At 37.7% G+C, this 16,504-nt stretch overlaps 1 protein-coding gene across 2 annotated transcripts in view; it reads right to left on the bottom strand.

Annotated features, from left to right (window-relative positions):
* Positions 1 to 1,077: 1,077 nt before the first annotated feature.
* The window catches only part of adamtsl1 (ADAMTS like 1), a 184,509-nt gene continuing 169,082 nt past the window's right edge, over positions 1,078 to 16,504 (bottom strand). Inside the window, exons 24-29 of one of the 2 annotated variants that reach the window (XM_012953030.3) lie at positions 15,806 to 16,018; positions 14,606 to 14,795; positions 8,651 to 8,858; positions 5,515 to 5,624; positions 3,586 to 3,806; positions 1,078 to 3,000 (exon numbers count right to left, since the gene is read on the bottom strand). In XM_012953030.3, the coding sequence (XP_012808484.1) occupies positions 2,894 to 3,000; positions 3,586 to 3,806; positions 5,515 to 5,624; positions 8,651 to 8,858; positions 14,606 to 14,795; positions 15,806 to 16,018 (1,049 nt within the window). In that variant the 3' untranslated portion in view covers positions 1,078 to 2,893. Of the gene's footprint in view, positions 3,001 to 3,551; positions 3,807 to 5,514; positions 5,625 to 8,650; positions 8,859 to 14,605; positions 14,796 to 15,805; positions 16,019 to 16,504 lie in introns of both variants that reach the window. The other variant, XM_012953036.3, reaches the window with a different exon arrangement.

The raw sequence follows: 16,504 nt of genomic DNA, 5'->3' as shown, positions 1-16,504 counted from the left end.
AACAGCAAAAAGAGAACTTAAGGTTCAAGGTGGGAGGGAGGGCTCTGGAGAGGAGCAAAGCTATTAAAAAGAGTTTCATTCTCTTATAGGAGGTTAAACTACTGGCTCAGTATCCCATTTTAACCGTGCCTATACTGCCACTGTACAGAGGCATCAACCAATCTCATGTCCCAATGGGAGATAATTATGCTTTCTAGCCTTTCTGAGACCTTGTTATCATTCAGTATGAAGGGAATATAGGCCGAAAAAAAAGGACTGTATCATTATCTCTCTCAGTGACATGGGGCTGCTTGATGTCTTTGACAGTATCCCAGACTGTCTAGCCACAACCTTCACATTACCTTCCATAGGGCTACTACTATGGTTACCAAACAAGAAGCCAACGGGGGGTATGTAACCTAGCAGCACTGGGCCAGATGGTGGGGGCCAGGACAGCCTCCATAGCAGCTAAATTACCTATGCTTTTCTAGTAAGTACAAAAATATACCATTAAACTATTCCATATGCAATGGCAGAAAGGTCAAGGGGCATATTTACTATGCTGTGTAAAAAACGGCAAGAAAATTTGCATACACAGGCTTCACTGTGTAAAAAAACGGCATCAAATCGGCGTAATATTTTTTTATGCATTTTTTCTGCTGCTTGAACTTACGTAAAATAACAGCGTAAAATCTGGTGTTCAGAAGGTGATGTTCTCCGTTTATTTTACACAGCTTTTTACGCCATTTTTTTTCGGTGAATTTGTTTGCGAATATGCCCCTCAGTGTATAGCAACCATCTACTACAAAGGAAAAAAATGTAAATGACCCTTATTATGTTGTGCTTGCTAATTAGATATGCTCTGTGCATTCTTCCTTTGTTGATATTCTGTCCTCAACAGGGCAGTGCTAAAATAATAAACGACTGGTGCGACGTGTCTATGTACTACCTCTGCAATTGTGCCAGTCTCCTGAGGAGACATTTTCAGGTATATGTTGTACGGGAGTTTTTGAATATTTGAAGCCAAGAATTTTAGAAAGCCCAATTCCCATCCACACTTTACCACCTGGTCCATGTTTTATCTGTTTTTTTATTTGTAATGATTAGTGTACTAAAATCCAATATAAGTGCTTCCTAAGTTGGTCAATGTTCTGTGCAGCATTCTCTCAGTGAATAGAACTGTGTCATGTAGCAAAATTGCGCTCAGGGAAGGGGTTTATTAAAAGGAACCCAACATGCACATGGCACTGAATGACTAAAGGATTTCATGACCAAACAATTTGTAGTGAAAGAATGCAGTTTGTGCATGAAAACGAAGGTTAAGAAAATAATTGTGAAACTAAAGATTCATGAACTGGGGATCTAAAAAGGCTGATTAAGAAAAAATGGCTGAGATCTGAAGGCGTAATTACAAGCCCTTTGTATGCACAGGACCTACTCTTACTTATATCCTCCTGATCTGTACATAGTACATTATCAGGGCATAACGCACTTCTATTTATTTACAAAAAAAGATAACAAGCCCCAAAAGTTTGTGCTTTCCATTTACAGAAAACCATGGCTGACATTGTGAATATTAAATATGGGTGCAGAGGGCAGCATTTTTTTCCTTTCCTTTTTAGTACAAAACATAATAACCTGCAAGCTGCCTGTTATACAAAAGCATTTGCTTGTTCCCCTTAAAGTGACACCAGACATGATACTCACTTTCAAAATTCTATTTTTTAGATGGTAAAAGCATTTCAGTCAAAACCTCATAAGTGGCCAATTCTGCTGCTAAACCATGGGGTGTCACCCTAGCTGTACTATTGTTACACAACCAATTTTTAAAGAATGACAACTTTAAATTTACACTTATTAAGTGGAAAACCCCCTTGATAGGTACAAAAGCTATAAAAACCCTATTCCCAACCAAATCATAATGTACAGGTAGCAAAGTGCGAAACAAGCTTAAATCATTACATGCGTGCCCATTGTTTTACAATTTCTATTTCTTTGTAAAGTGGATTTCCTGTTTCACGTTTCTTATTGTTTTGCCTTGCTTGCAAGTAAATCTTGAGCCTAAAGTGCTTGCGGCCAGTGGTAAATACTGGGCAATGGACCAATCATTATTATGCAAAGTATGCTGGCAGTCTGTCGAGTCTGTGATTCACTTAGGAAAGCACTTGTGCATACAGTCTTGGGCCAAGTCGTCATTAAGGTGCCGTGTTCACATTGTGCATATAAAAACCTTTCGATGTTATCCGAGCTGCTTTTTCTTTTTGGTATGTGTCATACAGTGCAGTACTGTAATGCATTATTTCACATTCTGTCTTTCAGTTTGTTGCGTATGAATCCACCCTGTGATTTGCCTTTTTGTATCCAAAGCAAAAGTGTCTAACACATTACTTCTTTATCAATCTGCACAAAGAATTCCATTGCGAAAATGGAAATTGGAGACGGCACAAGAAAAATACAAAGAAAAAAAAAAAAAGCAATGAAACCAATAAAATGACATGTACATCCAAAATCCTGATTGGAGTCCAAACTTGTCCATTGTATTTTTTACACATTGTTACATTCGGATTCCAACAAAATCCCTTAATTTCCTATGCTGTTTTATTGTCATGAACAAAGCTCCGTGGGTTTCATATTGTTCATGAGCCAACTGGTTGTCTTCATGCTTAGTTATTAAGCATTGTCATTAGGTTTTAGTTTAATTTCCAACTCGTGGCTAGCACGGAGTGATGTTGTCGGGTATTTACAGCATTCAGTCTTCCAGCATAAATGGAAGAGAATCATGTCAAGCCATTTAAAATGCTGACCAAAAATAAATAGAATCACGGGACATTGTAGTGTTGCCAACCTGTTATAATTTTTCTTTTCCTATTCCCCTTTCATGGGTAGAGTACATTAAGAATTTCTCAACAAATGTTTATGCTTTCCCACAAGTCCCACAACAGCGTGATCTGAACTGGGCAAGTTGGCAGAGCTTCAGCTGCTTTACCTTTTCACAGTACCTGGTGGTGTCTCTGCAGTCAACTGTAAAAAAAAAAATATATATATATATAAAATAAGGGACAATTGGTGAAAAAAACACTACAAAAACGACAGAAAACTTATATATTTTATAGTCTTTATATGGTTATGTAATAGAAGGCACTAAGTTTTCCCAGGAGCAATAACCCATACCAACCATTCAGCAGGTAGAATTTACTGGTCACCTGTTTAAAAGCAAAGATCTTATTGGTTACTATGGGTTACTGCTCCTGGGCATTTTATTACATATGGGGGTTAGTATACCATCAGCTTTCAGAGTACAAAAAGCCTTTTCTTATACATACAGAGCACAAAATATACCAAATAAGCTTTAGAAAAATGTTTCTCTTCATAAGTATATGCATTTATTAAGGATTTTTCCCTTCTCTGAGGCAAACTGAGGAAGGGTTTTTGCCTGCCTCTTGATCAACTAGCAGTTAGGCAAGTTTCATATATGAGGTTGATCTCTGTGAATGCGTTTCTTTTTTTAACCTATGTTACTATGTAGGAAAAGACAGTATGGGGAAAAATAGAATCACTACTAGGAAAATTACCGGAAGCACAATGTAAAAAGCTTAAATTCCATACTGTTTTCACAAGGAGTGATGTTGCAACGTTGCCAGTTTATCGGACGAGACCTCCAGGAGCACAAGTGATCAGGCACAGACTTGTTGGTGCGATGGTGCACACATTCCACCCGCCTGGACTGGAAACCATAGTTACCACACGTGGCTGTGCAAAGGGTCCAGGCGGACACCCGCCAGTGTACACTGCAGATATCTGCCCAGCAATTCTGGGTATTTAATGGCCTGGTGAGAGAAAAGAAAGAAAAGTTAGATACAAAGTAGATACAAAGTGCATAACTGGAGAAAGCCACAAGTTATAATACAGTATGGGGAATTACGCTGGAATTCAAGTTTTGCTTGGACAAAAGTTTCAGGTTGATGGATGTTGTTTTTTCAATGTCATCGATGTATGTAACTAAGGTCAACTGGCACTGCAGAATTCAGCAGTAGTTGTGGCTAGTTTCTAAGCAGAAATAAGAAAGAAAAAAGATTTCAAAGTGTTGCTGGGGATTGACATGCACCCGATGTGCTTGTCTGTTTCCCATGGACACCTTCTCCAACATGATCTGCTGCTGCTGATGGAATGGAAAGTGGAATAAGTACAATAAGATTCCTAGATTTTCAACTACGAACACATAATAAAAAAGAACTAATAGCCTGATTCCATGCTATCTCATCAAGATTCCTTCAGTAAGCAGCCATGGAAAAATGATTATTGCTTATTGTATACAGTTTATACTATACAGAGGTCACTGAACATACAATTTAAAACAGATACATTTGTACATGAATGCCAGAGACACTGTCAGATAGTATTATGTGCAAATTACATTTATGTCTCTGTCGGTGAACTAACCATGTTCCAAATATTGTATGGTTTGGAAGCCTCAAGCAATAAATCTAGTTAGACAGCAAATGTATGCCTGTTACAGATAAATGGCTGCAAACTATTTATTATACATGAATTTGTTTCTGCACATTCAATAGCTATATGGTATTTCATATAGGGTTTTAAACCAGACATTGTGTTTTTTGCGTGGGCTGTCCTGTTCAAAACTACCTGCCAGAAGTCCATACAGGACTTTTCAGTGTATGTTAACCAATCACCAGCTGCTGCACCCTGACATCACAAGCCCACAGCCCAAATGTCACTGCCTTCAACTGATGTCACCTGCCTTGTCCAGACTTTCAGCCTTAGAAAGCCATGGTACAGTATATTTAACACATAAAATAATAATAAAAAAATAATAATAAAATATATATACAAATACATTTTCTAGAGAAAATGTTAGAATCCTTTGAGATTATAATAATGGGTGTTTTATCTAGGGATGCACCAAATCCACTTTTTTTTGGATTCGGTTGAACCCCATATCCTTTGTGAGAGATTCGGCTGAATACTGAACCCGAACCCCAATTTGCATATGCAAATGTGGGTATGGAAGGGTTAAATGTCTGCCTGCACAGTGAAAAATGTTCAACTTCCGTGTCTACAAGACAGTCATTATTTTAAGAATTCAGAATCCCAGGAGCATGGATTCGACGGAATCCGAATCCTGCCAAAAAAGGCCGAATCTTGGCCGAATCCCGAACCGAATCTTGGATTTGGTGCATCCTTAGTTTTATCTGCAGCTGAAAATAATATATTTTACTGTATTATTACTAAGTGCTACAACTGATGGGGCATTCCCCTACCACAAGGTAATGGACAGAAAGACAGTTTGAATGGTAATAAGAATGGGTTGTATGCTTTATTATAGTTCTGGATACTCCTAGATTGGCTGTTATAACAAAGGGGAGCTCACCAACTACTTGACACTACAGAAAGGCATGGATCCTACAAGTCCCCAGTATTAGAGTTTATTGTACAGAGTTGTGTCAGGGATGAATTTGATCAGTAGTATCTACATACATATATGTTAGGTATAGTAAACATAAGGTAAGGCATTACCGTGGCAAAGCTTGGCACTGCTCAGGAGATACAATGGTCCCATCCCTTGTCTTACAGTAAACCTGTCTGTGTTGTAGAGCCATTCTGGGTCCAATGCAGGGGCCATGGCACTGAATATTAGAAAAACAAAAAAAACAATTAACTTGAACCATTAACCGGTACTCCTCAAAATTCCTGTAAGCTAACATCTTGTGTTTTAAAACCAGAAAATATAAAGCTCCATGTATGAAGCAGATGCAAACTCTGAGTTTACAAAGCATATTTATATATACAAACAGAGCAGGGTTTAAGCGTGCAATATATGTCAACATAGTGAGAATTCTTTTCAGGAACTGCATTTACTACAGCAGAAAAAATGCTGTGTCAAAAGTTAAATGCAATATGTGTATGAAAAATAACAGGAAAAATAGCTGCAGACAAATGTTCCTTGTGTTTGATTATAACATTCAAATTTCCTTTTTGCAATCTGTTCAGAGTTTAATGGCTACTGGGCCAGAGGGCAAATCTAGACTACACTGGCCTATGATTAGATTTAATTGCAGCCTAGTAGTAGAAGGTTAGGGTAGGTAGTATAGTGCAGGTATTGTCGGAGAGAGAGGCTGGTGGAATTATTATTCCATACCAATGTGCTATGTAGGGCATATACGGTACAATTCTAAATACTGACTGACTACAAAAAGAGCTGGTACAGACCAACATGGTCAGTCTACTGCTTTTTAAAATAATGCAAAGGAGATTACATACCCCACCTTTATTCATTTCAGTTGATATACCAATGACCAGTGACCTAGACCAGTGCTCCCCAACCAGTGGCTTGTTGCTCACCACGCCTTTGATGTTGCTCCCAGTGGCCTCAAAGTAGGTGCCCATTTTTACATTTCATGCTTGTGTGGCTCCCCAACACTTTTTCCAACTGAGTGTGGCTCATGGATAAAAAAAGATTGGGGATCGCTAGATCAACCTCCTGGAATTATTACTAAGGATTTAGGTCCAAATATTGAAATTCAACTAATAAAACAATCCATGAACAAACCCTACAAAAGACTCTTATGTTAATTAACAGTGTAGAATTTCTTCTAAAATCAAAATAGATTACGTAAATACTTTAGTGGTCCTTGCCATAGTCATACAGTCACTCCATCCAGTGATCTATTAGGAAGTCACATCCAGGACACATGTTAATACTGTTTGAAGCAAAAAGTCAGTAGCTCTTTCAAGTGTTCTAAGAGCCACTTAGGAAGCAATTGACATAAACACAGTTTTAATCTTAGAATGTGACACTTCAGTAACAGCTGTAGCGCACAAGGCTTCATGTTACATTTCTCACCCTCAGATATACTGTACAGTCACAACATGCGCTGCCACAGGACACATGGGAATTCCATCTGCTCTGGGCTGTAGCAACAAACAGAAGGTCCACTAAAAGATGTTATTTATACTAAAGTCCATTATTTTCAAATATGTTTTTTTTTACTATATCAGAACAACAAAACATGTCTGTGGTAACAATAAGAGCCCTACAGGTAAAACACTGTAGAACATAAATATGTTGTTAAAGATATCGACTTTGCCCCAAACACGTGTAAGCAGAACAGATATTAACTAACATAGACTGCCAACTAAAACCTAGACAACCAAGAATAGGTAAGGGGAATGGCTGTACTTTACAGAACATAAGTAGCTACATGCAGCATAGCCTTTAAATGAGGCAACAAAATATATTCAGCTCTATGGCACGAGCAAAGAGACAAGAGCTGTAATCAGCAACCAGAGAGAAGGTTTCACTAAAATGAATGTACACACGCAGTCACAATGAGGACAGTGCAGCCTCTGGATCTGTACAAAGAAACATCTGCAAAGCATATGCTGCAAGCCCACTCATCTATGCTTCACTTAGCGAACGTCACGATGCCTCTGTAAATCTCGCTGGCTCAAGAACACAAAAGACACTAAATAACAACAAACACAATGCATCCCAGAGCCATGGGGCAAAGTTTATAACATAAAAGCCTTATTCGGTATAGGAAAACAAAGGAATATTTGACAGCATTTTTTATATTGTTTTTGTTTTCAATTATTCCTGTTCCCAATTTTCTCCTTGCAACGCTCTTCTGTGTCTAATGTTTAAAAGCTGGTGATACCCATTTCATGGTCCCACTCTTGCCTCTGATTCCAGTTGTGCAGTTAAAGGGGAAATATAACTGTTACAGAAATTCACTGAACTGTATTCACTGATTTTTTTTTTCTTACAGTTGTTTATCTGTTTAGGAGTTAATTGTGAGTTCCTCAACCTTGTATAAATATTAAGCATTCAATCCAGTTTAGGGGACTTTTCATAATATTTAAAATCAAAAAAGCAAAAAGGAATCAAGCAGCTCCAGGCAGCATTTGAAAACTGCAGTGAATATTAATGGCAGTGTCAGCACACTACATGTTTCGGGCAGAGCCCTTTCTCCCTTTCTCCCTTTCTTGGAGGGGAGAAATTCTCCAAGAAAGGGAGAAAGGGCTCACTATTTTGGAGCAATCTTGCACCTTTAAATTGTTTGTGTATACACTGTGCTGTTACCCCTGAGGAAAGTTCCTGTGAGGAACTGAAACGTCGGTTCAATAAAAACCATGTAAGGATCTTGTCTTGTGAGACTTTTTGATTTTGATTTTTTCCTTTTTTTTCAATATACTTATTCAAGTCCTGTGAGTGCTAGCCTTTGCTACATTGTATATACATTGTGCACTCCCTTAGAGATCACCTGACAGGAAATAATGCAGCTCTAACTGTAACAGGAAGAAGGGTGGGAGCAAAAGGCAGAACTCTGTCCATTAATTGGCTGATGGGGCCCAACCCATCAGTGTGCTCTTGGTTTGTTTGTGTGCACTGTGAATCGTATGATCCCAGGAGGTGACCCATCTTAAAATTCTTAAAAAGGGGAATTAGAATTACCCAATAACACATACTACTTAAAAAGTATATTTTTTATGAAAATGCTTTAGACGAAGCAGATGTAGAAGAAGATTTAGACGAAGAAGGGTTTAACATATGAGGTAGTTTATGCAATATATTTTTGTAGAGACCTACATTGTTTGGGGGCATCGTTTTGCTTTTACAAAAATGCTTTACGGGTAATACCTAGGCACTTACCTGTCCCCATGGTGATGTTGTCCACTCAACACACAGCTGCCTACTACAGCTTTGACTGTCAACAGGTCGCTTAGAGAAGACAGTGCAAGCATCATTTGCTACAGCGACAGGAAGTCCCATACTTGTCAGTTTCTGGCAAGTGACACGACGGGTCTGAAAACCTCCACCACAGCTCTGTGAACAAGATGACCAGGATGTGACCATCCACCTAAAGAGCATAAAAATAAATGTGAAGAATTAATGCTCAGATTGACTAATATTCAGCACTACACACCTTCATTATCAATATAACAAAGGTTTTAATCACAATAAACAATTTGTGGAGCACCCAAGTACACTGCATTGGGGCCTAATAAAGCAAGCTCCTTGAGGCACCTCCCCTGGAGCAGAATGTCAAGCACTTAAGGCAGCAAGACTTTTTTTGGATAATTTGGTTCAGCTGAGATTGACAATAGACCTTTGGTGTAGATGTTGCAAAATACCATGATGACCCCATTCATGGCAAGAATGAAAATAATTGTGGGTATGTTCATTTCAATAAAGATTACTTGTTTACAGTGATAGGTTTAAAATTCTCATTTATCCCTTTGGGCTTGATTCCATTTGATAAGATAATGTATCTCATGGTCTATCACATAGTAAACTTTTTACAACAGGCACTGATTCTGAACACACCAAGAGAATAAATACATTGTTTCAAGTGAAAAAGAGAGAACTTTAATCCACTGGACCATTTGACAGTCAGCTAGCCAAAGATTCACATCTGTCTCAACTAAATCTTCAAGATGCAAAGATGAGAAATGCACTTCGTGATGGATCAACACATCCAAGTTAGATCACGCAGAGAACTAATATTATGCAGAAAAGCTCTATGTCAAGTCAGTGAATTCATCCCTTTTCCATTCTTATAGCCCTCACATCTCTTTTGTGTGGAATTGTCCATGATGTTTACACTATAAAGCACAGGCTTTTGCAGCCAACATCAAAGTGTTTACAACTGAAATGAACATCGGATAAAGTACAAATTTTATGGAAGTATTTGTGATATATATTTTTCCTAAGATGCTGGCAAAAAACATTTCCTTGGAGTTGAGTTATCATGTCAGATTTATGGTTGAATGGAAGTTCAGTATTAATTAGGTGAGTCGTGCAAGACCACTGAGTATAAGGTTTTAAAGATCAGTATAAAATATTTGGCTCTAGGGTGGAAGAACGCTTGGCAAATTAACTTGTTCAGTACATACATCACAAGCAGGAGGTTTTCATAATAGAGCACAGCTGAAAAAACAAGAATAACTACCTGCTATATTACAGAAGGCTTCCAATGACATGGGGTAATTTCATAGTAGTGATGGTCACCGTCTAAAGGGCAGAAACACCTGGTGCCACCAAGGTGCTTTAATAACCTGTGCGCCGTTCTTGGATATACTCTTTTCATTGGAAGCAGTGATGCATTGTGCTAAAGCATTAAGGGGGCCAGGCCAGGACTGGCAATCGGTGGATTCTGGCAAATAGCAGAGGGCTGCTATAAGACACCATAGACTGTCACTATTTATTGGGCTGGTGGGGGCTGTTTGGGCCTCTGTGTACTTGAAATGCCAGGGCCTATTTTGAATCACAGTCCAGGCCTGAAGGGGTCCCTTATTGTATGTACAACTGCACTCTGTGTCTCCACAGTTTACACTTATTGCTTCACAATGTATTAAAGTGTTGTGGTTGGGTTTACTGTTATTTTACTAAATTTACTGCATTTAAATATAAACAAGGTACCTGTCACGATTGGTATCCCAAACTCAGAACAGGCGCCAAGGGTCCGGTTATGGCTCATGCTTCCGCCTATAACCGATGCCTTTCATGTCGGGAGGAGCCCTTTGCTACTTGGATGCCTCCAGGATTTATAGTGAGAGACCCAAGGCGAGAGTTCTGAGCAGGATAGGGAACCAAATCTTGCGGCAGGAGGAACTGGGAAAAGAGTAGTCAAAGGACAGGCCAAGGTCAGCAACGATCAGCAGTACAGGATCAAATCCAAAAGAGTAGTCAAAAACAGGCAAAGGTCAGTTCAGGCAGCAATACAGGAATGGTCAGGAACAGGCAGGAGTCAAACACAGTAAATCAGTACAGAGAACACACCCAGGAACTAAATTAAATTTTGCGCCAAAATGAAGTCATACGTTACGCACTGAACAACATGATGCGTGTGTCAAAACCAAAAGGACGCGCACGTGCGCAGAAAATGCCAGGCATCCCGACGCCCCACTGGACCACCAGGTATCATTACAGCATAATATCCAACATATATTAGGCTGATGCCACACCAGGCGTAGGGCTGATTTTTTCGGCAAGCGGAAAAACGCTGGGATACGCTCGGGTGCAGGCACATGTAGCCGATATACGCATGAAAACGCGAGACTTTGCATTCTCACGCGTTTTCGTGCGTATATTGGCTACATGTGCCTGCACCCGAGCGTATTCCATTCATTCGGGTGCAGGCACAAGTAGCAGGCGTAGGGCTGATTTTTCGGCAAGCGTTTTTCCGCTTGCCGAAAAAATCAGCCCTACGTCTGGTGTGGCATCAGCCGTAGGTAATGCTGTAAAGCACAAAAGGTGCCTAACCATCTGCCCACTGTACAGCCTATTCTACAGTTCATAGTATATCCATGTTTGATGTAATAGATTTAATTGATTCCTAGAACCCATACATGGGTTGCATTGTAAAGCATGAAGCACAATTTATTTATGAATTTTAGTTCTGAACGTTTGGTATTTTTTAAGGCATATAATGAAAGAGCCCAATTGGTAAAAAAAATACAAAATGTTACAGATTACCATTATCTTTAATGCACTGTAACAATCCATTCAGCAGAAAAGACTTGTTACAAATCATTTATACCTCCTTGCAATTTGCACTGGGGATTACAGATTCAGAGAATGATTTTTAACTGCTCAAAGTATTAGCATTCATCATAGGGGCATTCAGACTCCCAAATCAACTAGGACAGTTACTGTTATTGTAACCATTATCCCTTTGTTTATACCTAAATAGGACAGTACCAAATAGCTCGGGACACTGGGACAATTGCTAGCACTGAGCAAGAAGGTAATGGGTGGGGAGGAGCCAGTGTAAATTAGGATATGATAGAGAGATATGCTGTATTTTGTAGAAGCATAGGAATTAAAGATATTTCATAAAGGATGTCATAATTCCTGACCAACTGAATTCAAATTCTGTTTTACTTACTGTAGCTACTAATTCTAACACCAACCTGTGTTGGTATGCACTAAGGAGTTCAAGACCTGTAGCAATAAAATAGTGGCAGAGCAACTTATCATTATTTTATATGTGTTGCTCTGACATCGCTCATCAAACACAGAGGGAGATTACTGACATAAAAAAGGACCTCCTAGCTTTTAATGCAGATTTGTGGTTTGCACCCATAATTTTCAAAGCCCAAAGTGCTCTAAAACCAACATCTGTGCAATTTTGTTGCATACATTCCAGGATTTACATAGCAGGAGGCTATATCTTATACCTAAGGAAGGGAATAAAAACGCATAAATTATTTTTGCAGAAATATTTTTGTCAGCACATTAAAGGCACTGACATTAATGAGAAAAAGCTGGGCTCTGTTTAGACACACAATTATATATGCTATATATAAAATATAGTGAGAGAGAGAAAAGGCATGTGGTATGGACACTGCAATTGGCATACTCTGAGACCAATTTAAAACAAGTGAAAGGCATCTTTATATGAAATATTGAATTTGACTAGAAAAATGCAAGGCCCAATTGCCATGCCTACTTTTATATTCAATTTTAGATGGGAAGTTGGAAGAAAATATCATCATGAAAACATTTGGGCAGTGCGGTAATGCTGGGGATTGACTCTGGTCTAAATGTGCCTAAAGGTCTAAAGGTGTAGATTGTTCTGTACAAAAAACGTATTTGTTTGCACAATTGTCTTTAGATAAGAGGTGCAGCCATGACACTCTAATAAATTAACCTCAACTAAACATTTTGGAAAACAGTGCCTCTAGTGGGCACAGAATTTAAAAATCATGGAATACTTAAAATACTATGAACAATACACCTGTAAGACATGGAAGTTCCTTTATTTTACTCAGTAATATAATGTAAGTCCTTTAATTCAGAACTAAAATAAAAACTAAAAAGTAAAACTTTATCTCATGAAAATAAACAATATTATATATAAACAGAGTTGCATATTTTTGAAAAACATTTAGTTTATGTAGGACAGTGATCCCCAACCAGTGGCTCACGGGCAACATGGTGCTCTCCAACCCCTTGGATGTTGCTCCCAATGGCCTCAAACTAGGTGCTTATTTTAGAAAACTTCTGGGCATAAAAACCAGATGTATTGCCAAACAGAGCCTCCTGTTGGCTGCCAGTCCACCAGGGGGCTACCAAATAACCAATCACAGCACTTATTTGGCACCCCAGGAACATTTTTAATGCTTGTGTTGCTCCCCAACTCTTTTTACATTTGAATGTTGCTCACAAGTAAAAAAAATTGGGGATCCCTGATGTAGGAGATGGGTTCCAGCCAATGATGTATTAGAGCTAAATGTCTGCCATAAATAATTTACACAGATCCTGCACAAGAGAGACAGATTGCTGAGAGGGGATAGAGAAAAGTATTGTATTTCAGAAACTGTATAGAATTTTAATGAATTATATCTAGAAAGTTTCTTCTTTCCATTAAATAAATGTTGTTTTATTATTTCTATCTGAAAATCTATTATCCATTAATGTTTTAAATGAGGCCCATGCCTTCTTCTATAGTGTCCTATTTAAATGAATGATTCTTAATTTTTGACGGTCAGCTTTCTTTTTCATTCATTAGAAAGCACCTTGTAGTTGATGGGCTCTAAGGTGGCAAATATCCATGCAGATGTCAAAACAATCCTAGTAGGGTTTCAAATGTTAAAAAATATATTTGCTTAATGTTTTATAGTAATACTTTTTTAGGGTGCACAGGATATGCTGTATTGTAATTTATCCAAGTGTTGTTAAAAGACCAAAACATTCAAACAATGTCATACTGACAAGTCATGACTGAAAGGATATATATAAAGTAATGACATGGCAGCAGACACTATATCTAGCAGGCTATGAATGGTCTGTATCATGGGTCAGGGACAAGAACTTGCAAGCTGTGGCACAGTCAAACTGGGATTCAGTTATAACATTCTACAAGGTGCATATGCACAGATATTTGGGGTAATATTTTACAATTTGGCACAGTGGCAGAGGTATAGCAAATGTGGTGATGCACTAATAATTTAGGCAATGATAGAAAGGGATTTATTAACATTAGCAGATAGTATCTTTGTTTGTAGCACCAAAGCACAAAATAATAATGACATGTAAGTATAAAAAAGGTTTGATCTCCCTAGTGTCTGCATAAATCAGTTCCTGGAATAAAACATGGGCATTAAAATTAAAATTAATATAGTTATTAAATATATATATATATATATATATAGTTATTAAAATAGTTATAGGCATCTATCTGTAGAGAACTCACGCAATAAGCACTGCACAAATCAGAAATGACAACTGTGAATGATAATAGATTTGCTACAATGGAAGACTTAGACAAATAAGAGTTTTCTTTAGAAAACTTTAGACACTATTGTTTTAATTATCAAATTAATGCTGCTACGAGGGGGTTATGTTTGTGTTGGATTGGCTTGTATAGTGTTTTGGAATGGTTGAACTTGAATTATTTATTTTTAAAATTGAAATTCGAAGTACTGCACGATGTCACATGGTCTGCAAAGGGCTCATGTAAATACATGGGAACTGAAAGTTGTGTAGTATAACAATAGTATTGCTGGATTGTACTATGTAGCATAGGTTATGTAGGTTGTGGTTTCAGCAGAGGAGGGGAATGTGCAATAATCTATTGCTATACAGCACCATCCTACAAACCTTGCTGGACAGTCTCTTCTGTTGCAGGCAGTGGGCTTTATGGATGGTCTTGGCTTTTCAAGGCAATAAGATATGTTGACTTCTTCCTTGTCCAATACACATCTCAGCTGTGGATGTTGGATTCCACGGTTACCACATGACGCTGAACATGGTGTAAAACCAACAGCAGACCACTGGTACTCACGTGATGCTGTACAAACAAATGCAACACATATCATTATGGGAGATACACAGGAATGTAATATCTCATGGTAGCTCCATTTACTAATTGTAATTGTGTATAAAAATTTCTCTAGTTACACAATTAAATAACAAACTGTATTATATTATGGATATCATTAAAGGAAATTCTGTCTTATCATATCTCGCAATGCAAATTTTGATGTTTTTTCAAGTTACCCCCTAATCTGCTCAGCCATATCCCCATTTGTGTGTATGAACGGGGCAATTGGGAAGTATTCTCTATGCCCGAATTAAAACAAAAAAACAAGTAACAATTTCTTAAAAACTGTTTATTTAACAATGTTATCCATCAAGAACTAACACTAAAGGCAGATTTTTCAAATTTGAGTTTTTGAAGAAAAAACAAGGATGTGAAAAAAACAGTAAACAGTAGCTTTTATTCTTGAATTCTAGGCTAAAAAACATGAATATTTAAAAAAAACTGGTAAAATAAATGCATGTGTTAGAGAGACTTCTATTGAACCTTGGCAGCTTTTACCTGCTGAGTTTTTTTCTAGAGACTTTTTCTAGATTTTTTTCTTTAATTAATATTGACTATATTGATATAGATAAATCAGCACCTAAGTGGACCTTAGCTAATAAAAGCTGACAAGGTTAAATAGAGGTTGAGGTTGTCTCTAACAACTTATCTATTTTCCCAGTTATTAAAACATTCGAGTTCTTTAGCCTTATTGAAAATGAATGAAACAATGTGTGTCACCATGAGTTTTATTTTTTTATGCCTGTTTTTTTTTTACAAACTCAAATTTTGATCAATCTTCCCCTAAGATGCATCAAAAAACTTGAATTTTAGAGCAAGTTATACTACAGGAAACACATTTTTTTCCTTACTTGTCCTTGTATTTTGAACCAACTGCTCCAGCTTGTTTCATTTCCAGTTAGAAAACCTAATTATTTATACTTAAAGCAAAAATCATGCTGATTTCTCAGTCCTGGGTGCTTAAAGTTTAATTTTACCTTGAATGGAGAGAAAGGCTCTCTGAATAACTGATTCAGATGGGTTCTTAATGATACATCTGTATTCGCCTTGGTGGTCCTTGCTTATGTTTGTCAGTCGAAGAATCTGACCGTTTTCTAAAAGTTCATGCCTCAGTCTCACATTTGTGCCCAGAGGTTGACTCTCATGGATCCAGGAGATGTTGGGCATTATGTGGCCTTTCAGTGGACATCCTGTTAAACAGATAAAAAGAGACAAATGTAAATCATAAATGTTACCAACTCCTTCAATTTTTTCAAATTATGAAAACTTATAGTCAGCAAGATAGTACAGAAGTATAAGCAAGATAGATAAATGATGCATTTTATATTTGTAGGCACAGAGTGGAATGATTACCTAGATTGGTTTGACCAAACATTTAGAAATATGCGGTCTACATTTAGCTACCTTATTAAATCACTAAACCTTTAGTTACAGGTATAAGTGCTCAGGGCTAAGGAGCACAAAATTGCCCATCTATGTCTTCTAAGCATATTAAACGTATGCTGTTAAACTAAATTGAAATTTTAGAACTTTGTTTTTTATTTGTAGGCTGCTTTGTAAAAATTTTAACTTAATGGTGGTGAGTCTTTTTGCAAATTAACTTGCCATGTTATTGTGCTATTATATTACTATGTTTGCAGTGGTGCTTTAGGTTTTTTGGGGTGGGGGAGACTACT

Source organism: Xenopus tropicalis, chromosome 1, assembly GCF_000004195.4.
Source record: "Xenopus tropicalis strain Nigerian chromosome 1, UCB_Xtro_10.0, whole genome shotgun sequence".
NCBI classification, from domain to species: Eukaryota; Metazoa; Chordata; class Amphibia; order Anura; family Pipidae; genus Xenopus; species Xenopus tropicalis.
This window is presented reverse-complemented; position numbering and strand designations above follow the sequence as displayed.